This window comes from Gossypium arboreum, chromosome 7 (genome assembly GCF_025698485.1).
Source record: "Gossypium arboreum isolate Shixiya-1 chromosome 7, ASM2569848v2, whole genome shotgun sequence".
Classification (NCBI taxonomy): domain Eukaryota; kingdom Viridiplantae; phylum Streptophyta; class Magnoliopsida; order Malvales; family Malvaceae; genus Gossypium; species Gossypium arboreum.
Window position 1 is genome coordinate 82,760,284 of NC_069076.1, and position 25,645 is coordinate 82,785,928.

At 32.6% G+C, this 25,645-nt stretch overlaps 4 protein-coding genes across 13 annotated transcripts in view; 1 reads left to right on the top strand and 3 right to left on the bottom strand.

Moving 5' to 3' along the window:
• Positions 1-23,556, bottom strand: part of LOC108483013 (elongation factor 1-alpha) — a 102,156-nt gene extending 78,600 nt beyond the window's left edge. The window contains exon 1 of one of the 10 annotated variants that reach the window (XM_053030399.1): positions 23,547-23,556. The gene's annotated coding sequence lies outside the window, so the exon portion shown is untranslated. Of the gene's footprint in view, positions 1-718; positions 730-4,713; positions 4,724-4,829; positions 4,840-8,296; positions 8,308-8,781; positions 8,792-11,090; positions 11,101-16,457; positions 16,479-20,812; positions 20,824-23,546 lie in introns of those variants that run through there. The other 9 variants (XM_053030364.1, XM_053030358.1, XM_053030352.1 and 6 more) reach the window with 9 other exon arrangements.
• Positions 6,585-9,913, top strand: LOC108481575 (uncharacterized). Its single transcript, XM_017784690.2, has 3 exons — positions 6,585-7,149; positions 9,400-9,515; positions 9,613-9,913. The coding sequence occupies exons 1-3, from the start codon at positions 6,880-6,882 to the stop codon at positions 9,722-9,724; spliced, it is 498 nt and encodes a 165-aa protein (XP_017640179.1). The 5' UTR covers positions 6,585-6,879; the 3' UTR covers positions 9,725-9,913.
• Positions 11,561-16,053, bottom strand: LOC108468618 (uncharacterized). Its single transcript, XM_017769518.2, has 6 exons — positions 14,325-16,053; positions 13,970-14,161; positions 13,608-13,847; positions 13,292-13,509; positions 12,838-13,092; positions 11,561-11,830 (listed from the first exon to the last, which is right to left on the bottom strand). The coding sequence occupies exons 1-6, from the start codon at positions 14,671-14,673 to the stop codon at positions 11,561-11,563; spliced, it is 1,524 nt and encodes a 507-aa protein (XP_017625007.1). The 5' UTR covers positions 14,674-16,053.
• LOC108459978 (E3 ubiquitin-protein ligase RSL1) lies at positions 21,462-25,157 on the bottom strand. Its single transcript, XM_017759370.2, has 3 exons — positions 24,275-25,157; positions 22,257-23,029; positions 21,462-21,789 (listed from the first exon to the last, which is right to left on the bottom strand). Exons 1-3 carry the CDS (start codon positions 25,046-25,048, stop codon positions 21,621-21,623), a joined length of 1,716 nt encoding a protein of 571 aa, XP_017614859.1. The 5' UTR covers positions 25,049-25,157; the 3' UTR covers positions 21,462-21,620.
• Between the last annotated feature and the right edge of the window lie 488 nt (positions 25,158-25,645).

The following is a 25,645-nucleotide window of genomic DNA, read 5'->3' on the forward strand; positions in this document are numbered from 1 at the left end:
AGCTTAGTAAAAGCCTAAACAACATCACCAACTCACAAGTTAGTATACTTGTCCATGATACAAATGAAATTAAGCATAAGATATATAAATTTCTAAATGTACTAACATCATTTAGTTCATTAATGCTTTTATAAAGCCATGATTCGATCCATTTGCATACTTACCATTCCGTTCCTTTTTCATACCCGTTAAACCATCTAGAATAACATCGGATACTAAAGAAAACTCACACATAGTGTACCTTTACATATAACCATAATCTTTCCTTTACATCAATGCTTACATTAGCTGTGGGTTGGAATATAAGCTACAGATAATGCTCACACGAGCTATGGAGAATCCACAACAAATGTAGGACATCAGCCATTGGTAAGACATTCAAAACCAACACCCGAAACATAAAATCCCTAATGACATGTCATTTGCATCCTAAGAATTCTTAATGTTCAACTGGGATACATTTTTAAATTGATCCATCTATATTAAAACAACATAATTAACATTCAATTTAAATAACACTAAAACGATTATAATTCATACAAACTTACCTTAATAGTTAGGGCGTAGTAGTTTAGTCAAGCTAATCCGAAGCTTTTACTTTTCCTCGATCTAAGTCCATATGTGGTTTATCTTGATCTAAATAAATATTTTCATTCAATTAATTACTTATATACTTCAATTTAATCCATAATTCATATTTATGCAAAATTAAAAATTGCCCCTGATGCCTTAACTTTTCACAATTTAGCCCTTAAGCTCATAACTTGAAATCTAACCATTTCAACTTATTTCAAACTTAACCTATGTTGTAAATAGAGGTGCTCATGGGCCGGGCTGGGTTGGGTTTGGGTTAGGCTTAACTAAAAGATCAGGCCCATTTAATAGGCCAGGGCCCTAGCCCGAAAAATGGGCCTAAAATTTTGCCCAAGCTTGACCTGGATAAAAATGCTAAAACCAGAACTGACCTAATCTACGCTTCAGATTAATTTTTATATTATTTTTATATAATTTTAAATATATATAATGCATCAAAAATACTAAAAACATCTAAATAAATATTTCCCAACAAATTGAAAATAAATTTTAAAAAATATGTAGGCTTAAATAACGCTAAGATAAATGCAACTTAACAAGTAAATGCCTCTAAAATAATAACAAAATTAACAAATATCTTTAAAATAATAACAAAATTAACAATAAAATAAGTATTATATAATATCCAAACAATAACAATAAAATAGTAGCAACATAATAGTAAAATGGTAGCACACTAGGGAGAAAACAACAAGAAAATAACATTCAAAAACAAAAAAAAAAGAGCAAATTTTTTGTCCTTTAGTGAATTCATGCCGGGTCGAGCTGAGCCCGGGCAAAAAATGCATTACCCGAGGCCTGACCCATTTTTTAAATAGGCCATGATCAGGTCTAGTTGTAAGGGACCTTAGAGCAACTCATATTTATCAACAATTCACACTAAAACCCGTAGATTTTCACTTTTAACAATTTAATCCCTAATTCCAAAATTCATTAAAAATCACTTAACAAAACATGTTTATTTAACAACAAAGATCCATAATCCATCAACTAATATCAAAACTTATTCAAAAACAATTATGGAAAGCTCCTCAACCTTTAGCAGTTTTGCAAATTAATCATCGGGCTAGCTAGATTAAGCTAAAATGGATTCATAAACATAAAAATCATTAAAAACGGGACTCGAAATCTCTTACATGTAAGAAATAAGCTTGACCGAACCTTCAAAGTATAAAATGGCTATGAAGAAGATTAGAGAAGATGAAGCCAAATTGGTTTTATTTAATTTAGGTTTTAAATGTTCAGTTATCATTTTAACCTTTAAAAACCATCAAAATTACAATAAAACCTTGCCATGCACATCCACTATCTCATTAAATGGCATATTTACCATTAAAGTTCTTTAGTTTAAGATTTCATAGCCATTAAGAATGTATTTTTTTTACGCAATAGATAGAAACCAAATAGAAAGAAAACAAAAAAGGTGATTTCGTGCGCCTTGTATTTATTCTTTTTGAATCTGTTTCATCTTCTTCTTTGTTTTGGATGTGTTTTCTAGGTATAATGAAATAGAATAGAGGGACTCACCTTGTCATTGACCCTTGAATCCTCGCTGACTTCGTAACAGTTGAAGTATAAGTGAGGATTTCGTGGCTTAAGGACAATAAAACCTTCGTGTACACCTTTGAATGAGGCAAGCCATGCCTTCATTTGGTGCGATTCACAGGAGTATAGAAGCAAAATGGCGGTGGGGCAAAGAACCATCTGGTTCGGCCACAAGAGAGGAATGGGAAACTTAAGCTTTTGTTGTTTTAATTTTGTTTAAAATAGGGGTTCATTTTTAGGGTTTCCTTTTGTTTGTACGGGGCATAGGGAGTGACGTCGTTTTGAGCTAGCCACATTGGCTTTGAAATGACACCGTTTGGCAGCCTCAAATCCTATGACTCGACCCACGCCAAGCTGAAACCCGCGCACTGGGTCCTTAAGGGTTAATTTTGCTTTTGGTCTTCCCTATTCGCACAGTGGTTCAATTGTCTGCTATTTGCTTTATTTCTTTTTTTAATTCAGCCTTTATAATTTACGCGCGTTTTCATTTTAGTCCGCAATGTAACACAGCTTTTCAAGATCTGGATTATTTCCAGTTTGAGTCCCTACGTATCTGCGCGCATTGCATATTGGTCCTTTTTATTATTATTGTTTTATTTTCAAATTATCCCTTTTGTTTTAGTTTAATTCTAATTAAGTCTTTTTATTTTATAGCCTTTTTATTCTTGATTAGTTATTTGTACATTTTAAACTACCTTGGTAATTGTTTCTTTATTATTGTAAATTTGTTTTGTCATATCATCATCACATTTTGTATATTTTATATAAATGTTTTTACACATTATCATATATATATATATATATATATATATACTTTATAATAAAGTTAACTTTATTCTATGTACATTATTAATGTTATGTTATTTCATACATGTTTTTGAATCTATTCATAGATTTTAATATACATTTTGTTATTTTGATACGTTTTGTATGCATGTTTTACATATTATTTTAAATTATTATTATACATATACATATATATTAGCACATATGTTTGGTTTATATACATCATTAAATCCATGTAATTTTATACATATAGTTTTCTTTGTATATATAAGTATGTTCTTAAATCTATTATATATATAATGTATAATAAAATTAATTTAATCTTAGATGTATTATTAAAGTGCATGTTCTTTTACAAATAACTATTTCTAAATCTATTTATGCATATGTATGTTTTTGTAAACCTATTGTATGTATTTCTTAAGATTATATTTTATTATGTATTTTTGTTATCCTTTTATATCCTATACATTATTTAAATTTTTCTTTATATATTTTAATAAATATTTTTTCGCCTTTGTATATTTCGATTTGAAAATCTTCATTTTACAATACATATTTTAAATGATTACATATATATCTCTAATTTTTTTAAAATCCATCAATTCATATATTATATATTACGTGTTTATCATTATTCTAAACTTGTTTTATACCATATTGTTTTTTTTAATTTTCATTTTATTTTGTATATCTTGTATTGATTATGTTATATTAGGCTATGAATATTATTGTGGCATGTTATTTTCGTCTTTGTATTGTCATATCAATTATTCTCCATGCATGATTGAAATTGGGTCATATTTTTAGGTTAGTTATATTTAATTATTTATTTTGTTAGTTGATTAAATAAGATATATTATCTTCATTCATCCATCATTGTATTTGATGCATACATATTATCTTATGACTATTGTTTTCCTTTTGGTTTACGAAATGTTGTTGTATAAAGTCCAACTCTTTAAAATTAATTATTCCATTTTATTTCAAGTCAAACTAATGTGTTTTAAGTCGGTTTTACAATTATTCGTTCGAAAATTCCTTAAAACAAGGCAATATTCAATGTTTGGAAGTTCGAGTAATCGTGCCCTATTGTGCTGGGTTTCGATTTCCCGTTTGTTCAAAATAATCAAATATTCCTTTTTAATTTCGCTCGTGTTTTCTAAATTCTAAAGCAAGGCAATGTTCAATGTTTGGAAATTCGAGGAATCGTGTCCTACTGTGCTGGGTTTTGGTTTTTCGTTGGACTAAATAATTGGGCATCCTTTTGTAATTTTCAATGTATAAACTTTTGGAAGTCAAAAATTTATCGCGTTTTCGAGGGTATAAAGGATCGTGTCCTATCGTGCTGGATGTGATGCTGTATTCCTTTGAAACAAGAGAATTTTGATGACCAACTCGAGCCATTCGAATGTTTTAAAAGGAATCATATTTCAAAAAATAGCCTTAAATCTTAGACCTAAGGACAGCACTTAATCAGTTTGGTACCAATTTTAGGCGTAGTGAGGGTGCTAATCCTTCCTCATACGTAATCGACTCCCGAACTCGTTTTCTCAAATTTATGTAGGCCAGAATTGATTTAAATGGAATAAAATATTTTATTAGGTGATCCAATCTCACCCAAACAAAAAGGATTGGTGGCGACTCCACAATTTGTTTGAAAAAGTCGAGCCCTGTTTTTCTTCAAATAAAAAATAGTTTCAACAATGATCCTATAGTGGAATAACTTCATGACTAAATGAATTTATAATTAATAGGCGAAAAGCTAAAACTAGACCTGAACATAGGCCCCGGACGGGCCAATGCAAAATTTTAGGCCTGGGTCTGGCCCGACCCGAAAATGGGCCTAAAATTTTACCCAAGCTTGACTCAGATAAAAAATGCTAAACTTAAGCCCAGCTAGACCCCTCATATTAATTTTTTTTATATTTTATATAAAAACAAATTAAAAAATATAATACATCAAATACACTAAAAATATTAAAATAAATATTTTTCAACAAATTGAAAATACATTAAAAAAATCTTTATACTTGAATGACACTAAAATAGTTGCAACTGTGCAAGAAAAAAAGACTCTAAAATAGTAGCAAAAATAATAATAAAACAAGAGTTATACAATATCCAAATAATAACAACAAAATAGTAGTAATATAATAGTAAAATGGCAACAAAACAACATAAAAATGGCATCAAACAAAAACAAAACAACAACAAACTCTAGCAAAATAATAGTAAACAGAAGTGAAAAAAATAGGCAAACTCGGGTCGAGATTAGGATAAAAAAATCTTACACGAGGCCTGAACCTTTTAGAAAGTGGACATTATTTTTTATTCAAGCCCATTTTTCGAGCCTAAATTTTTGCTCAAACCCTCCTACTTTTCGGGCGAATCTTCGGGTCTGGGCGGGTGGCCAATCCATGATCAGGTCTAGCTAGAACTTAATTATAAATCATTTGAGCCCTGATTACATATATTCAATCGGTCCCTTCACTAGCTCGTTGAAATCAGAAATGAATTGCATGTTGAATCAAATGAACAAAATTTAATAGAAATGATAAAGTTATAGAAATGAGTTACAATTGAAAATGAATAATGTTTCTCACTAATTATGGAAATAACTTAGGAATTAATATAAATATTTTGAATTATTATTTAATTAATTACAGTTTGAAAATGGAATTAAATTAATTGATCATTCGAATATGTTGAATATAGAAATTAAATATATTTTCTCATAGATTCTTTCATGGTAAAATTGTCATGATTCTAATAGAATTAGAATTAGGTTGAGAAAATTATTTAATTAAAATTAATAAATAAATAATATCTATTTTGGGAAATAGAAAAACATGTACTGGATTTGATTAAATTATAAAATGTTGGGTTAAAAGTTTAGGAATCACATATAATTGGACCCAATAATGGAGATGCTCAAATCCCATCATACTACATTGAGGGGAGGCACACCTTATTAGCTTCTCTCTTTCACATCCTGGGAAATTAAATATGTATGAAATGTATTCTACTAATTCAACTAGGGTTTCACTTCCTCTCCTATAAATAGTTGACATCGATAAGAATAAAAATATAAATTTTTAGATACTGTTGTTTTGCCCAAAAATAGTCAGAATCTATTTCTAAGTATAAATTTTGTTTTTCTTGAATAACAAGTTTACCGATTTTTATAAGAGAGAGATATACTTTCCTATTGAAAGTAAGTAAATGATTTCTGATTTTATGTTTGATTTGAAATTGTTCGAGCCCACACTCAAAGTAATTTGTGATATGAAAATAACAGAGAAGGTCGTTCAGTTGAAAGCCAAAAACATCAAGGATCCATCTCACATAAAACATAAATAATTTTCAAGAAAATATTTATTACTATAAATATTACAAATTAAATCATTTTTTAAAATTTTTATTTTTTCATTATGCAAGAAAACCTCTTCCTCCTCTGCGCGACAACAGCTGTATTCTTACTTACCAGCGTCAAGGTTTCCTTTAGAGTGGACTGAGGTCCTTTGGGTTGGATTCTTGACCTTGTTTTTGTACTCATTGTTGTATTTTGGGGCTTTGGGCCCAATTCTTTATATTTGGCCTTTTATGATTGTCTTACCCCTTTTTTTTAGTTGTAATTTCCTTTTGAGTTGTCTATTATGTTTGGGATAGACTGTATCCTATAATAATAAAAAAATAATTTTTTAAACCTAAAATAATAAAAACAAACACCAATTTCAATTCCTAACAATATTAAAATGAAATCAATACAGCAGTTAATATTAAACCAGGCCTTTGCCAATAGCTCATATTTTATAAACGTTTAATTTAATAGGGACCCTCCTCCGCCGGTGAGTTTTATAGATTTTCAAGAGGCACTACCGGCTTGCACTTTAAACGTTTGCTGAAATGACCCACAGAAAAATTTAGGACATTTTACCTATCTTTACGAGGATGTTTGGTAGGAGTTCTGTTTTAGCCAAAGGGTCTTTGTTGAGAAACTTTTCTTCATCATCGTCATCAGGTGTACTTAAAATTGGAGATATTTTAAGGCAAACAAGAACATTCTCAAATGACGATGTTTGCCAGTATTCTAAACTGAGTCACGATGTAAATCCTTTGCACTTTGATTCTGAGTCTGCTCGAGCTGCTGGGTTTGAAGATCGGCTTGTCCATGGCTTGCTTGTTGCTGCACTGTTTCCTTGGATTATTTCCTCCCACTTTGTAAGTCGCTTTTACCTTCTTTCAACTTTCTTAAGTTAGTGCTTGCTCTGATGGTATCTCCGAATTCTAATTGTTTTTTCCTGAATTCCTCAATCATTTCTTTTGGGGGTATCTAATTGTCTGATACAATGCTGGTGATAATATTGTTAAACTGACTTACAACATCGCAGTATGTTGGCTTACCCAAGGAAATATCAAGCATTTATATCACTAGAGATCTAGATATTAGAACAATGAAGAGGAATCTAAACTTGCCTGAGGAATTTTTTCGACATCCGTTGGTGGCATTGTATTATCCCTGCTAATAGTTTTTATTTTATTTTTTGACAAATCTTGTCCTCAAGGTGAAGTTGCAAGTGAATACCACCTAAATCTTACTAACAATACTTGAAAAATCTTGCATTTCAACTTGAAAATGCCTCAAGATTGTATCCTATCGAAGTCCATGTCTGTCTGAGTTTCCATGTCTTTGAGAAAGATTTTACATGCTTATCTTGCTCTTTCCTCTGGCAGTGGCTTTTACCTCTTTTTGTGACAACTCTGGTACAACTCCAGGGTTCCCTTTACACGACTTGCTCTGTCTACAATAATTGCAATTCTCAATTGTCTAAGTCCAAGCAACCTGGCTCCCTGTCTTTTCCCTTCTCATGAACCACATGTATCCCTCGATTGGCGGGCTTTTATATTTCAGCCCCTTGGATTCTCTAGCTTTGATTTTTCAGTCCCCTAACCACTTTGATACCACTTTCTTCAAGATTGGCGAGTTAAAAAAAAATACTTCTATTGAATGTTTAGGAAGAGCAAAAAAAACTATGCACTCATAAACATTTTCTTAATTCCTTTTCTTTATTCTCACTTACTTCCACACTTGACTCCTGCATACACTCACCTCATGTCAGTCACTCTTTCACTCAGGTCACACCCTACTAAGCACCAGCTACTCATGTTTACTTAGACTTAAACTTTTAACTCATTCCTCATTGATTACTTCACTCCACGCATAGCACACTAAATTGAAAATCTCTATTTATAGGTTCTTAGATCGATGTTGTAACCAACTTAGAACATTCTATTATGTATGTTAAAATATAATCTAAAGAAAGCAGAGGGAAGAGAATTCTAGAGAATGGTTAGCAATTGAAATACTCCCCCAGTGGTTACTCTCCTGGTGTTGGTTTGGTAGTCCTGCCAAGCTGCCTTCTTGACTCGTCAAGTTTTGCATCATTAAGCCCATTTGGTGTACAAGTCAGTTACTTGTTCTTCAGTCTTGATATATTCAGTTCAACTTAATGTTGAATCACTTTTTCTTGTTCAAAGTGAGTGCATGTTTGTGTGTTTGGTTCTGAATGAATTCTCGATCTAGTGTATGCTGACTTGTTATGGGAATGGAGTTGCACTAGAGAATCAATCAGTTGGTGTGAGTTGTATCAACCACGTGCTTTGTTATGTTGCCACAACTGCTGGTCTATATTTCGCTTTTGAAGTGACAACAATACTGTAGGTTGTCTTTGCTACATCAATAGATTATGTTGAACCCAAGACCGAGCATCTCACCAGGTATAGATTGTCTTGTATCATGACCTCCACCATAACCAGCATTGCAACTAACCTGTTGTAACTTGGCATGGAATACCCCTTGATGAAGTCCAAAAACAGTAGTTATTTTACACATCTAGCTGCATCCATAAGATATATTCTTTCTCTGTGAATCTACTAGTCGTTGCAACTACAAATGCAATATCTGGTCTTTTCGATGCAATGTCCATGGTTACCTCACTGTTAATGTGGTGGGGGAGTAAGTGAAGAATAACGAAAAGGAATTAACAGGGTGTTTATGAATGATGTTGAAGGTGTGACTGCATAAAATTTTGGACTTGCTAAATATTCAATAACAGAGTTTTCTTTTCTTTTCTTTTTAAACTCACCAATCTTTAACGAAAATAACATTGATCATGAGTTTTTGCTTAGAATGAAAAGACAGTAGGAAAAGGTATAATTGTTTTGGATGACCAAGTTAGAATGCTTGCAAAATATCTCTTGAAGCGGAAACATGGATTCTAACTAGTAAGATTTATATGAATTATCTCTTATCTATTTACCACTTTTAAGTGGAAATTTGGAATTAAGTTGATTGAAACATGTATTTGTCCTTTTAGTTTATCTTCTCTTTTCGGACTGCATTTTCCTTATTTCAGTAAACTGTTAATATGCGACTGAAATTTAACACTTTTAATACCTGAATTTTTTTAGTCTGGAGCTATATATGTTTCCCAAAGCTTGCACTTCAGGTCTCCTGTTTACGTCGGAGATGAAATTGTGGGTGAGGTAAAAGCTATCAGCATTAAACAAAGCAAGAAGAGATACATGTAAGTTAGATCCCCTCAATTAATTTGAAAATTTGCACAACCAAACAACAGATTGTAGTGTTTGACTTAATGCTTTCGGTGTTATTGCACGGTTCAGAGCAAAACTATCAACAAAGTGCTTCAAGAATGGCGAGCTTCTTGTTCTTGATGGTGAGGCCATGGCAATTCTACCAACTCTAGCTCTGGAACATGATAGTAGAAGAAGCTGATATAAAGTTGAACTTGTAAATCATGAATTCATTACACAGCTTGATAACTGTTGGGATTGCAGAAAGTTGACTGACATGTTTTCAATTTTGAATTATTATTATTTAGTTTACATATCAACTCTAAAACCCAAGTGCTTCAGTCAAAACACATTTCATCCTTAATTGCAATAATGCTTTTGGTTTGGTTAAGTTTGGTATTACAAGTTGTCTGTGAGCCTTTTGATAGGATGTTATAAAGCACTCCTTACACCTGTGAATGATAATAATGAATGTATTTGAACAGCAAATGGCAAAAGATATTAGATTGAATCTTAACTTCTAGGCTTTATTGATGATTTGACCCTTAATTAGTTAATTATATCATTTTTTTTTTCCACTTTGATACTTGAAAACCCAGACACATGAAGCCTATTAGAAGACACATGAAGCCTATTAGAATGCATCATGTGACATTCTTATTCGTGTCAACAATGGTGTGACATTTACACATTAATTTTTTTTAAAGTATGTATATATTCTAAAAATTCTAAACTTTCAAAAATAAATTTGAAATTAAAAATATATATAATTTCTAAAACCTTTTGAAAATTAATAAAATATATTAAAATTAATAAAATGCAAACTTTTAGAAAATTATAAAAGAAAGTAAAAATACAAAATATATATATAAATTTTAAAAGAAATTTAACAATTCAAAATTTCAAAAACTCAAAAAATAATTGAAATATATAATTTCTAAAAGAATTCTAAAAATACAAAAAAATCAAATTAAAATTCACCATTGTTGATCAGTCAATACCGATCAATGGCCATCAATGATCTATCAACGATAGTCAAGTCAACAGTGGTCAAAGTCAGTCAATTTATTTTTGAATTTTGTAATTTTCTAAAAGTTTAATTAAATTCTTTTCTAAAACTTTAACTCTTTTTTTTTAATTTTGAATATTTTAGAAAATATTTTGTTTTGAACTTTTGTAATTATTGAAAATATTTAATTATTTATAATTTTTTGAAATTTTTTTATAATTTTATATATATTGTCCACAAATTTATATATTTTATTAATTTCCGTTTTTGAATCTTTATAATTTTTAAATATGTTCATCTAATTTTTGGTTTTATTTGTTTCTGTATATATATGTTTTAAACTTTTAGACTATTGCATATCGTTTTTAAAATTTAATTTATGTGAATGCCACTAACATGGTTAAATGCATTATAATAATTTTCACACGTCACCTTTTTTAAAACATACGTCGTTAACTCTATGTTCAAAGTACCTTGATATAATTAAAAGGCCAAACCATTAACCAAATCCCATCCCTTATGTTATCACATAATTTAGCCAAATTTCTATGTTTTGTTTCCCCAGCCAAACCTAACTTAGCTGAAAACATTGACTAGAAAACGTGGAAAGTCTCTTAAGGACATGGGGTATCAGAATTCACAGTTAAATCTAGTTTGTTTAGCAGTAGAGTGGTCATGGCTTATTGCAGACATACAGCTGAGGCAACAATTAGCCTTAGGTGGTCAACTCATAACACAATTCACAATAATAAGCTGTAAAAAAACTATTGTCTCAATATTAAATTGAAAGCAGCTAACAACAAATCAGAGCAAGTCATCACCTTTTCCTTGGTTATGTTTATTTCCATTGTAGCCAGCCAACAACTTCAAAAAGTTTCTCAAATCTCCATTCAATTGCCACATAAATATATGAGAAAATTTTATTCAACTTTTCTAATCACAAGTGATAGAATAAACCTATGCTATATATACAACCAACCTTACATTACATGTCAAAACTCAAACCTAATTATAGAAAACTTTGATATCTCAGTTTGTCTTAAAATCATCCTGAGTTGAAGCATCTTCCTGCACTTGTATATCATCCAATGATGTTTGTTCCACTTCTATGGTATTGTTGACAGGGAGAGGGCCTTGTGGGGTTCCAAAAAGTGTGGTAAATATCTGTCTATGGCATTCATCACAGAAATATAAATATGTAAAATGACCCTCATATGGGAGTTTATGAACTGCAGCACTTGGCAGAACCCTATGAACGAAATCAGTCATTGAAGGTGGGACTACTTTATCATCCATCCCCTGTATAACACCAAAAAATTTAGCAAATAAAATTAAAAAGAAAGAAGGTTCAACTAAAATTTCCTTGAGAATAGTAATCCATGTCTTGTTCTGCTCTCAAATTGCAAAATAAAACCATAGCTTATAGGTTGCAAGCAAACTAGGACTCGTACAATTTTAGATTAAAAGTTCATATCTTGGGAATCAAAACCAAATATTGTTTCATTGATGATCTTATATACCAAGGCTTTGTTACTAGGACTCGGGTTTTGACATGGGAAAATTCAAGCTTTTCTAAGTTTTACCATATATCATCTGGGTCTATGGAGGTTATACCTATGGGCTGGACATAGAAGTTGAACAAGGGTACTTCAAGAAAAATGAAGTGTCGCAGTAACTTAGTGCCAGGGTACTTTCTTCCAAAAAGAAAGTTTGATGTACTAAGTATCTATCAAGTGCTCTATGGGTTGTCTAACTCATTTTTAAGCAATACCAGAAAGCTAGCCTTTTTTTATTTTTATTATTAGTACAAGGAGGCTTCTTTGTTACCAAATTGAGCAAATAGGTTTTGGAAAAAATGTAGTTCCAAGAAGTTATATTAACGTGACCGCAAGAATCCAAAATGTAAAAAGCAAGTTAAATATGATAATCGTTGGCAACAAATTAACCACAAAAACAAAAGTAAAATGGAAGCCTCTAAAGCAAAGAACTTCTCAGCTATCACATATTAAACTAGAGAACAATAGATCAGTAAATCCGTAATGCTTCAATGAACAGGTAAAAGTGTAGCAAAACAGTTTAATGCAGCAGCAATGTATGAATAAGGATGGAATCTATGTTACTCAGGTGATTTTGAGTACCAGATACAGGTCCATTCCAACATAGGTATGTTCTTTTTTTTTTAATAAGTTTTTCCATGTAATTGGAGGGTCTTTGAAGGATCATATGTATATGTGTTGGACACAAGTGAAAGATACGAGTAGTTCAAGAAAATGGAAGAGTCAAAGCAACATAGGATGAAATTATACCTGCCATATGTGTATTGGACCAAGAAAACCAGTATATTCTTCCTCAGAGCCACTAAGAAAAAACTTGATCAAATTTAGGATTCCTTTTCCTCTCTGTTTCTTCTGTAATTTGAGGTCTGCAAGGCTGAATCCCCAATTAGAAACTTGCAATACAGCTTCCTCCACAAAAGGTTTTGCATTTCCTTGTCGGATTGATTCTTCGACATCCCTTTGCCAGAATTCTTCATAGATAGGGTCTTCTATCAAAGCTCTATCCTGTAAAGACAATATATGAATTTAGATTAGATGCTTGACAAGTGAAATGCCGCAAAATTCTAGTGACTCGCTTAGAATATTATGCATTTCCACATTTAAGACCGTAGAGTGCCCTTGGAAACAAAAATTTGCATATTATGCACTGTACTTAACTGGATTCCGGAACCTTAGAGAGCTCATAGTGTAGAAAATCACTCACCCTTGTTCCCAGTGTCAATGCTAGCCATTGATCAATCTGACCATGCTTTCCAGAGAGGAAGCTTTGCCGATAGAAGTAAGATAGAAATTTAGGAAATCTTCTAGCCAAAAAATACATAAATTTCCTTTTCCGAGTCCACTTTTCCCAGGTTCCATATCTTTCTCCCCTATTCATCAGTGAATCATAAGGATTGACCATTGGAGCAAACATAGCTGCACCTGCAAATTAGCCATGGTGAACCAAAGATGATCACTTCCCCAAGAGTGCATAGTCAGTTGTAAAAACTTAAGTTACTGAAGTTAAATGAAATTAGTACCTGCAAGTCTATCGGGAATATATCTGAGAGCAGCCCAGGCATGCACACTACCAGTTGAGTATCCTACAACCCAAAACTTGTCACTAACACCAAGAGCATTTGCTAAGAAAAACATATCCGATGCTGATGACTCGAGGTTCCTATAGGGGTAAGGATCACTCTCACCAAAACCCGGAAGATCATATGTCAACAACCGCACTCCAAATTCTTCTAATAGCGAAGCCTTAAGTCCAGGAATCCCTAGCATTTTTTTTTTTGGGGGGCAAAAGGACACAAACTGAGAAAATTAAGTATGAATTGTATGAACACATGTAGGTCAATAAAACCAAGTTGGTATATACTCTAGCATTTCTATACCAAACCTGAAAGTCGGGAAGAAAGAAATGAATGTGGAATGATGATCGAAAATCTAGCTCTATCGGCTGGAACGCCTTGCTCTCTATATGCCATATATCTACCGTCCGGTAGAATTATTCGATCCGCACTAGGAGGATGTATGTACACTTTCTTTGCCACCGGGATTGCAGTATCATACTCTATACTTAAACTCAAGACTGCAGCAATGCTTCTTTTTATCAGTAATTGATCAACAGAAAAATAAAAATCAAAGGTACCTATGTTTGTGTGGGCAATAATAAGGTTTTGAATCTGAATGAGAATCTTAAAACTTGAGAAATAATCCTAATAACCATGTTCCATTTTATTTCTTAACAATACCTGCAAGAGCAAGAAGGAAGACGGAGAGTATTACAGACCAAGCATGCAAAGGATCTTTGTCTTCTGGAACCAAGTACTCATTAAACAATCTTAATCTCCTTAAAACTTTGCCTTTAGGAACCTTGATTTTTCGACCAATGTAAGAATCGTTACCGAAATTCCTCACTAAAAACGAATCCTCTGTAACCAAACTCTGCCGCAGTACATCCCGACAACCTCTCCCGAATTCCACGCTCATCTCCAGCAATCCCTTCATGAATTCACGCACCACATCGTTAAAACTCGCCGCTTTATCCGGTGCTATGCCGGCGGCGGCGGATGCTGTTCTAAACCCCTCGCCGCCCATCATTTTTTTTCAACGAAAACAGAGGATGAAAAAGCTGAAGTCCAATTTTAACAAGAAACACTGAAAAAAGCTTGAACGTAAAGCACAAGTTAAAGGGAATCGATTAAAAAGGGGATCTGTCTTTTAGTATGAGGAAAACGAAAAGTAAAAGGGCAAAGGTTTGGTGTGGAAAAAAAGGTGGCCCTTTTTATTAAATGGTGATGAAAGGTGGGAAACTTACAGAGTGGACAAATGGGTATTTGTCAGTCAGTGTGTTTTTATCTATGAGGGACGGTAGGTTGTTTGGTCGTGCGAATTCCTTGCATTTTTTACTGGTAATAAGTAACAGCCGTCAATTTGCGGGGGTTTTGTGTTTTCTACTGGTAAAATCTTTACTGGCTTTCAACTTTCTAATGAAAGAAGATCAACATGGAGTTTTATTTGGTGGGTTTTCTAAACAATGGGTCCTTAATTTCCTATGTAAACCCTAATTATTAATGTCCAATCACGTTTGCAGAATAGATACAAAGGTTACCACTCATGTTTTTTTCTTCCAAACATTAAGAAAATTTCAAAACAACCACGTCCAACGAAGAGAAAATAGGCACAATCTGCCTATCAATACACCTAACACAAAGAGCCACGAGAGGCCAACAAAAAACAAAATAGACTAAAACCCACAAAGCGTCAACTTTGTTATAAGCACCAAAAAAGCAACATTAGTTCTAATCCCTTAGTCTTCATCTTCACCTCCAAGCTTTGGTTACGATAGACATTGCAATCGTACAAGACCACTTGGAATACTCCAACCTTCGAAAGCCTTTAGGCGGAAACATACACCTTAGAATTGCTCCGCGAACTTGGAGCATTAGGGGGTGGCAGAGATTACCCGGTACAGAAGCCAAATACCCTCTTTTGGGGAGCCCATCAAGTCAAACCATGGAAAAGCAAGGATGCAACCAAGATCCATACCTAAAACAAAACACAAGCACATAGAAACAAAATAAAAGCAAACAATAACAGTAGATAGGAGCAAATGGAAGAAAGCGGGGAACGGAGAGCTCATGGTGGCCGGAGCTACGCCGACTATGAGCATGTGGGCGGAGGAAGATGGAAACAGGTGGAAGAAGAAGCAAGGTCGAAAGGGAAGCAGAGGGGAAGGAAAAGAAGAGAAGGCAACGTGAAAATGAAAGATGTTTTTGATTAGTGCAGTGAGTCAGTGCGTATAGAATTGATAATAATTAGACTTAATTGAAAACTTTTGAATATTTCAAGTTTAAAAAAAATTATAAGACGTTCACAACAGAGGAAGATGTGTTGGATACCTTCATGTTCGCATTTTTCTTACTCGCCAAGCTCTATATTTGCTTTTGCTCTTCCCGACGGTTCCCTGAGCTAAGCTTTTGCCGCTTCTTTTGAAGATTTACATATATATTTTTTAACAACTGATTAATATTTATTTTTTTTAATATAATATCTAAAAGTATTCAAACATAGTTGTTGTTGTGGTTTTTTTTTTTTTTTACTAAATAAGGGTTGGGGTTTTACCCAATTGGGTTAAAAAATTTAAAATATCAAAATAGAGTGTCGATATATTATTTATGGAAATGGATTGTTTTTTTGGGTCGAGCCTACACGACAGTATGACCTATTTTTTTTAATAATATATATTTTTAAATATTATTATTTTATTATATTTTAATAATTTTAAATTTTAAAATTCATTGGTCAAAACCAGGTCGAGCAGACCCGAGGCGCGACTCGTCGCTCTCTCTTGAGGCGCGACTCCCTGCTGACCCGCCACGTGTCCCCCCCCCACCCCCATGCCACTGTAGAGAGAAAAGAAAAAATAAATATAAGCACTGGTCCCCAATTTTTTGAATGCAGTGAAGAGAGAAAAAAAGAAGAAGAAAAAGAAGAAGAAGGAGAAGGAGGAGAAAGAAGAAAAATGTTAGTAATTTTTTATAATTATTTTAATATTAAAATGTTAGTAGTTTAGTGTTATGTGATAATTTTTAGTATTTGTAATTATTTTAAAATTTAAAAAAATTACATTTCTAAAAAAGTAAAATATTAGTAATTTAAGAGTGTTATGTAATTATTTTGCTTGAATATAGTTTATTAATTGCTAATTTTTGTTTTTGTTTTAATACTACTTGTCAAGTCTTGCTTTGTTTGTTTTTAATTTAAACTTTTTTGTTGAATTTTCAAGTCCATGATTTTTGTTTTACTTTTATCTAACATCCTATTTTGGTGTTTTAATTTTTTTAATCTAGTTGGGTAAAAACCCCATTATTTTGCCATTGATGCTCGATTTTGATAGCTTGATGGCAGCCTCCCTTTTAAATAAATATATAAAAAATCAATATTTTGCCGTTATTGTCCATTTCGGATTTACTTGAAATCAATATTTTTGTATTTTATTTTAAAAAACTTTACTAGCATTCATTTCATTGTTAACAAAAGTGAGAAATATAGTGGCTAATACATTCTAAAAATAAAATAAAAATTTATACCTATGTAAAATGTATAAACTTGAGAGTTAATCTTTTCAAATATTCTTAAATTATAATTTAATTTAATTTCAAACTTTTAAAATTAATTAAATTTACCTATGTAAAGTGTTAAAAAATAATTCTTTTAAATTTTATAAAAATTTAATCAAAACTTAAGGAAAAATAAAATATTTTTAAGAGTAAAATAGAATATTAATAAATTATGCTTATATTTTAACTTGTATAAAACACATAACAAGAGAATTAATATATATTAAAGAATTAAACACATTAATATAAATGATATGTTAAAATGCATTTGGCTTTATGATTGGAAGTAATGTAGTACTTTGCGGTTGAATAGATGCATAATTGACTAGTTGAAAGTGAGTATATGAGAAATAAGTTACTTTGAATATGGAAAGATGTTGAATAAACGATCTAAAGAGAGTAAGAAATAGAATTAAATAATTCTGAAGAGAATAAGAAATTTTAATGTAATTTTAATGTAATTTTGATATAATGTAAATTTATAATTTTTATTTATTTGATAATTTTAATTGCAGATTTGCAGCAAATGGGTTCGTTGATTGATAATGAAAATAAGGGTCACATATCGAGTAACATTAATGAGATGGTAATGAAAATTTTATTTGATAGTCACATTATTTGTTGACTGAAATTATATTGTATTAACCATTTCGTAAATATAATAATCTCAGGTCGAGTACCGCGTATTGAAGGATCGTATTTATAATGTAGGGTCTCAGCCGGATGAACGCGTAATACCGTTCTTAGAGTTAGCGGGGTTCGGATCAGCAGCATTGATCCGGACTTTTGATCTGCGATATGACTTAATTTCTGCTTTAGTCGAGCGATGGCGTCCGGAGACGCACACATTTCATTTGTCGTGTGGGGAGTGCACCATAACTTTAGAGGACGTTGCAGTACAGCTAGGGCTCCCCATCGACGGGAACGTGGTCACGGGCGTAAGTTCGATCTCGAGGCCGGCTCGCCTTTGCTACGAGTTACTTGGACACTCCCCAAGTGAGGGGAAATTTGCCACATTGCGGTTTTCATGGCTAAAGGCCAATTTTGAGCATTTGCCCAATACTGCCACTGAATTGGAGGTTATGCAGGCCGCTCGAGGTTACATTATGCACCTTATAGGAGGTGTACTCGTGCCGGATTCACACGGCAGTGAGGTCAGTTTGATGTACCTACCGCTACTGTCTAATTTGCATAACACGCGATCATACAGTTGGGGGTTTGCAGTGTTAACCACGCTGTAGCGCGAACTTTGTCGGACGACAGATCCTTCTGCGATGGACATAGGCGGATGCCTTATACTGCTGCAGTCTTGGGCACTTTATCGGATGCCATTCTTGGCATCCATTAGTCACCAGATAGGCGCCTGTCATTTGCGCCTTAAATAAATAATATTTTATTTAAAAAATTAATATAAAATAATCATTTGAGCCTGTCAGATAGGCGCGAATGGAAAAAAGCCAAATTTTCGTATATAATTGGACTGACAACCCATTTGATAAATAATTTTTTTAAATTTATTTTAGTAAAAAAACCCTAAATAATTATTAAACTTAATAATTTTTTTTTCTTTTCTCTCGGTGGCATGGGAGGTGCAGGCCGGGGGGGGGCGGGGACACGTGGCGGGTGTAAGGGAGTTACGCCTCTGCAGCAGGAGGCGAGTCACGCCTCTGCGGGGAGCGATCGAGTCGCGCCTCGTCCTGGCTCGACCGGTTTTGACCGACTAAATTTTAAAAATTTAAAATTATTAAAATATAATAAAATAATAATATTTAAAAAAATAAATTATATTATTAAAAAATAGGTCGCGCTTTGTCGGTAGGCTCGACCCAAAAAAACAACCCATTTCCGTAAATAATGTATCTGACACCCTATTTTGGTATTTTAAATTTTTTTTAACCCAATTGGGTAAAAAACCCGGATTGGGGATATTTTATTAGAAAACAAAACTAATAACTGTTCTGGTAACATCAAATGGGAAAACTAGTCAAATCAACCGTCATAAAAAAACTTAAACGATGGCTAAAATAAACCCAAAGTCCACAGCTAATTAAAACATCCAATATTACCTGGGCTCCATTACATTCAAATGTGTGTTCACTTATAATTACTGCAAAAGCTTATATGAAAAATAAGTACCCAAAATATGTAATTTCTCATTTAGGTGATCAATTTTTTTTTTGTCAAATTAAGTATTTAAAGTTTTATTATGCTGCCACTTTAGGTACCAATAGTTAATTCCTATTAAGAAAATTTTCAAACTAATTAAATTATGACATGTGATATTTTAATTAAATAAAATATTTATAATTAAAATTCAATAAAAATTAAAAATTAAAAATATAATCTCTCAATCTCTTCCCTTCCATCTTTCATTTTATCATTTTCCTTTACTCTACAAAGAAAATATTAAACTGTTTAAAATAAACTCTTCTCCAAATTTCTCCCATTAAAACAAACTTCCATTTTCAGCACTAAAATAAACATTCATCTTCTTTTCCATTAAAACAAACCCCATTTTCAATATTAAAAAATCAAAATAGGAAAGAAAAAAAAGGGTAAAAAAGAGAAGCCCATTTTCTCTATTTTGAGGACATGACAAATTGTTTTTTACGAGATTTTTGATTTCACACATGGGTAAGATGATGAAGACAGAGAACATGAAGAAGGAAGGGGCGGGAGAGGTAAAGAGAGATGGATTTTTTGTTTTTTAATGTTAATTTTAAATATTTTGATCATTTATTTGGTTTGGAAGTAACAGAATAAAACTTTAAAATACCTAAATGGAAAAACTTATATCTATTTTTTATATAAACTTTTTACTTAATTTATATATATTATTGAGAAATATATTTTAAAATTTTTATATATTTTTAAATTTTAAATTTTTAAAATTTATATAATTTTTAGAACTTTTATATTTTTAGTTTTTATTTTTATTTTGAATTCTTTATGTAATTAATTTATATATCATAAAAAAATTCAGGGTTTTATTTAAAAATATATATTTGTATTGTATTTTTATATACTTTTTTTTATTTTTGATATTGTCTAGGAAAAAATTGAAAGCATTTTATAGAATTCCAGATATTTTTAATTTGAAATTTGTTTATGAATGCCAATGTCATGTTAAAGGAATATCACATAACATATATGGACTAAATGTGTCCCTATTTTTAATACCATTAAAATTTCTAAACTAAAACATGATAAATTAATTAAGTGAAAAGTGAGTATAATTTAAATGCAAAATCATCAATTGAACATATATATATATATAAATGAGTAAATAGATTTATGATTAAAATAACATAAAGATCCTCTAACTTTCACCAAGAAATGGTGAATTTTTCCGATTGCTGCTCTCTTTTAGGTGTTAAGGTTGGATTATAAATTTCCTTTTAAATTTAATTAAATAAATATTGAAGTAATTATTCCTGTAGGAACATTTATATTTTCAAGTGTTGTTTGTTTGAAAGAGTGTAGGCACATAGGAGAGGAAATGAAAGTGATTGCCACTGTTGATGGTGAAGGAGGATGCTATCCACCAACTTACCTCTCCTTCAAGCATAATAAATAATTGAAAAGAAAAAGCACATGGAGCAGAAATCAAGGTTGATCCCCCACCACATGATTGGTGTCAGATTTGAGGAATATGACTCATCTGAAATTCCCTACTCTCTTGCATTATAATATTTAATTCATAAAAAAACTATTAAAATCTTTTAAGGCCAAAAGTCGAAGTTATAGTGGATTACAATTAACCTCAATATTTTTATTATTTCAAAATTTCTCTAAATATGAGAATCAATCCTCAACATATTTCTTATCATAATTCTTATGGACGTACGGTACAATATTTTCATGAATCTCAGATAACACTGTTATTTAACAATACAATATTGTCTTCTAATTTAGATTTAATTAATACAATTTTTTTTTTAAATATTCATCAATTATATGAATAATGAATCCAACTCATCCGGGTAAAGGATAGAAATAAAGAAACAATCAGAATCAATAATGCAACTACACCCTGGATAAAATTGTTGCATAAATTTATTAGAAGACCATATATATACATACATGTATATGTTCATTTATTTATAAAATTTTAACATTATATTTTGTTTTTTTATGTGTACATATGCTGTGAAATTAGATGAAACTTCGTATTAGAAAGAAAAAAAAACAGGTAGAAATGTTAAATTTCAAATCTTCAACTTATGTAATGCAACCATCACTAGGATTAAATTTATTATAGGACGGTTTCTTTTAAAGGAAAACTGATGCATTTCACTATTCTTCCAAACGGATCAGAAGCCCGGATAAAAACAATGTATATGCAAAAACACTTCTATAAACATATGAAAATGGTCACCAAGTTTTGGAATTGGCCACAGAGATGGGATAATTGGGTTAGAGTCCTCAGAAGACAAACCAATCATCATCATAGTCAGAGTCTTCATCCATCTCCTCTTCGTCTGTGTCTCTGTTTTCATTCCAAATCAAATCCTCCTCCCAAAGCGGGCAAGAACAAGTTGCCTTTTTGTTCTTCCACTCAGCCCCACAATTATAGCAAAACTCATATCCGCATCTGCAAAAACAACCAACCATGAGATGCAGCTTTTGTTTGCATAACAATATATCTAGTGAATATGGTTTACTGGTAGCTGTCAGCTTAAGCACTACCTGACATATGACATCTACGAAGCACAGACATGGGAAACACCATCGTATATGACACATACATGCCATTGACACAGAAATATATCAAGACATGCCAGGGGAAATAATAGTCCCGACACTGTCAAGACACAAGTATTCAAGGGAATGGTGCCAAATGTTGAGAACTCATATGAGACTCATGATATGATCTTCCAATTCAAGCACACAGCCCTTGTTTTCAAGCAGCATCCCTGCGAGCACCTTCTCAAACCCACCACTCCCTGTCTCCTTCCCTTCCCTTCATCTTGGTTTTTGAACGAACTTAACTTGTGGGACAAAATATTTTAAAAGCAACAACAAAAAAGAAAACTAAAAACCATAACTAAAATGAAATACCTGCAAGTCATGTGGTAGCAACCCTCAGAAAGTTCTATAATTTGGTTGCACTTCACACACTGGCGCCACAAATTCATTCTTGCAAGTGACTTCAGCTTAAGATCTTCTACTGGAGGAAGGGGATTCTTTCTTTTGTAATCTTGACATGTCGTGTCACTGTGCCAAGGAACCTTGCAGTTGATACAGAAAAGGGCATGGCACTTCAGGCATTTCCTGGCACCAGATCTTTCAGCTCCGACAAGTGCATCCTTAGAATATTCTAAAGCCTCACTTCTTGACATTAAGGTCGAGCACCTAGGATATGGGCAATAAACTCTCTCTGTCACAGGAATTGACGCCTCCTTCATTCTTTGTTTCAATGTCTCAATCATTTTAGGGGTCAAAAATTTTCTACAGCTGTCAACAATAAGCTCGGACTTGCAACCCTCATGAGGACATTTGGGCACCATTCCATGTAGCAACTTCACCTCCACATGCTGTTTCATACAAGAAAAGCAGTATCGATGCATGCATCCATCAACTGAAAACATGCTCCCAGAATCAGTATCTTCTAAGCAGATAACACAAGTCTCTTTCACACTCTTGCTTTCATTTTGCTCTACAGGCTGAGTGACCTGAGATACTATTGCTTCCCTTGCAAGCTTAAAGGCATATTTAATATCATTACGTGCCATGAGTATGGGGCGGCAATCGGTAAACTTTCTTTGAAGAAGTAATACTTGATTCACTAACATTGAAATCTTCCTCTGCTTTGGTGGCCATCTCCTAGTAATCTGTATTGCCAAATACATCACAAACAACATTCCCTTTGGCTCTTTATTTTGAAGATAAAGAGGCTTTCAATAGATAGTTTTATATAATTACAAAGCACAAATACAGTTAAACCCAAGTATGATCAATGATGTTCTTTCAATCTTGTGACATGTATATCCAGCATTACTTAATCAAAGGTAATATTTTAACAACCAGAAAACTTAAATGGCCCATGGTTAAGCACAGAATAACCTGATCTCAGTCCAAACAACAACCTGTCAATGAGATGCTGCTGATAGTGAGTATCACCTGTTGTACACATGGCTTAAGAGCATTTTACCAACGCTTTGGCACCATACAACAGAGTAGTTATCAAATAAAAACGAATTGGGGTTTGTCTTGAGCATTTCAATGGGACCCTAATTATCTCCTTCATTTAGTTGCTTTCCTTCTGTATCACCATAACTCACTTTTATTTAATTTGCCACATTTTGCTCTAAATTTAAAATCCTAGTACTTATTTTCCTAACAAGATAACCCCACCAAACTCTCAGTGACCTGAAAGGATATATAGTACTCATCGACAATAACACATTACATTTTTTTGTAAGGAAATAAAAACAGACTTATATACAACTTTTTAAGCCATAACTGATTCATTAGTTCAATTCATTCACTAGAGTCAAGTCGATTCCATTATTTACACTAGCATATCTACTTCCTCCTACTCTAATTCTTTATTACTTCTCAATTTTACCCTTTATTTTTTCAATTAGAAATGAACCAATGACTAAAATGCAATACTAACTCTTAATTTTTATTCCATATAAAAGACGAAAATTGACAAATTCCATCCTTTCAAAAAACTATGTACCATATACTTCGGTCAGACAATCAATTCTTCAAATTTTCTTGTGTGTTATGTTTGGAGACATGAATTCTAGAGAATGTATACGGATTTTATATGCTATAAAAACAATGAGAATGAAATGCATATATCATTTATAAATTAGTTAAGATTCATGATGATATACATATTATGATAAGGGATAGGGGGTAGGATTGTCCAACGATCGAACCGACGACGGGTGGCAATTGAACTCGACAAGATGATTATACATTTGAATTGAAAACCATCTTTTAAGTTTAGTTCCCGAAGCAAAAGAGAAAGTACTAAGATTAATAAGAAAATGAACATAAATAAACAGAGAAATTCACATGAATTGTAACAAAATGGGAGAATAAAAGGATGTATAGGAACTTACGTATTGATAAATGGGGTAATAATCACAGCAGAATTCAATCCTATTAAGCTCCAAAGACAAAGCAGCGTTAAGCCCTTCGATCAACGCCTTAAGCTCAGCCGCTTGTTTGCTCAACCCAACACCAACTAAAGGCTTTGTAATTTCCAAAATCAAATTATCCCTAAAATCACAAATCGCAACTCCAATCCCCGCGTAGTTGGATGCCTTGTCTTTGACCTTTTCTTCACTAATCAATCCCTTAAAATAAATACGAAAATCATATTCATTGTCAGAAACACCATCAATGGAGTCGATTTCGCTGTCAGTTTCATCCCAACAAAGTTCTTTAGAACACCCTTCACCGAAGGGACGTTCGAAGCAATCGCCCCAATCCTCCCAAAGTTCTTCGGGCATGTCGGCAATCCGGCGGGCGAATTTCTCGTCGTGGACCCGACGCTTGAGGTCGTCCTTGAGTTTCTGGGTTTCGAGGAGGCAGCGCTTGTGATCAAGTGATTCTTGTTGGAGTTTGGAGAGCATTTGAGACGTTAAGGAGAAGACGGTGTCGTTTTGGACGGGGGGTTGTGGCGGCGGTGGTGGGGGTGGTGGGGGTTGGGAAGTGTGGAGAGAAAGGGAAGCGGAGAGGGCTTCTTGGAGTTGGAGATGGAAGGCAAAGTCGAGGTCGGACTCGAGGGAATGGGCAGCCATGAGTTCGTGGTGTTGCTGGGAAAGTAAAGAGTTGAGTTCGTCGTCGTCGTCTGGGTTTGAGTCTCCTACTCCTCTTGCTGTCGTCGCCATTCCCAACAAACAGATCCCCCGTCGATTGACTTCTATATGTACCTTTACTCCTTAGTCCTTGCGTAACTGGGAACTTATCGGCCCAGCTAGCCTTTGTAAGGCTCGAGAAATTGGTGAATTTTAATTTAACTTGTAATTATATTTTTAATTTTAATTTAGTGTATTTATATTTGTGAAATTTTAATTGTAATTTAAATGTATATTTTAAGTTTTAATTTTGATTTAATAATAAACTCTTATTATTTGTTTTATATTCAAACCCTAACTTTAAATTCTAAATTTTAAACTTTAATACTTAAGTATAAAACAATGATAAGAGTTTATTTGATAAAAAAAAAAGTAAGCCTTTATTTTCAATTGGAAAATTGCCTTTATTTTCAAATTAAAGATTAGGGCATAAGGTAGAAAGGTTACGAAGTTAGAATACAAGTTAAAACAATAAGGATTTAACTAGGTATAAAAGAGTGTTTGTCGATAATATGATTCTTTATCTCAAAAAAGATTACAAAAGTAGAATCAAGGAGCTATATAAGACATGGGAGCAATCAAGAGAAGAACAAAAAACAAAATACGAGTAATAAACAATATAAGAACACA

Coding starts and splice junctions, on each gene's coding strand:
- LOC108468618 (XM_017769518.2), bottom strand. CDS start 14,673: ATGATGGGCGGCGAGGGGTTTAGAACAGCATCCGCCGCCGCCGGCATA. Junction 13,848..13,969: donor TCTTTCTTCCCGACTTTCAG/GTTTGGTATAGA, acceptor AAAAAATGCTAG/GGATTCCTGGACTTAAGGCT. Junction 11,831..12,837: donor GTCCAATACACATATGGCAG/GTATAATTTCAT, acceptor GGTGTTATACAG/GGGATGGATGATAAAGTAGT.
- LOC108459978 (XM_017759370.2), bottom strand. CDS start 25,048: ATGGCGACGACAGCAAGAGGAGTAGGAGACTCAAACCCAGACGACGAC. Junction 23,030..24,274: donor ATTACCCCATTTATCAATAC/GTAAGTTCCTAT, acceptor TTGGCAATACAG/ATTACTAGGAGATGGCCACC. Junction 21,790..22,256: donor TGCTACCACATGACTTGCAG/GTATTTCATTTT, acceptor TTGTTTTTGCAG/ATGCGGATATGAGTTTTGCT.
- LOC108481575 (XM_017784690.2), top strand. CDS start 6,880: ATGTTTGGTAGGAGTTCTGTTTTAGCCAAAGGGTCTTTGTTGAGAAAC. Junction 7,150..9,399: donor GGATTATTTCCTCCCACTTT/GTAAGTCGCTTT, acceptor GAATTTTTTTAG/TCTGGAGCTATATATGTTTC. Junction 9,516..9,612: donor CAAAGCAAGAAGAGATACAT/GTAAGTTAGATC, acceptor TGCACGGTTCAG/AGCAAAACTATCAACAAAGT.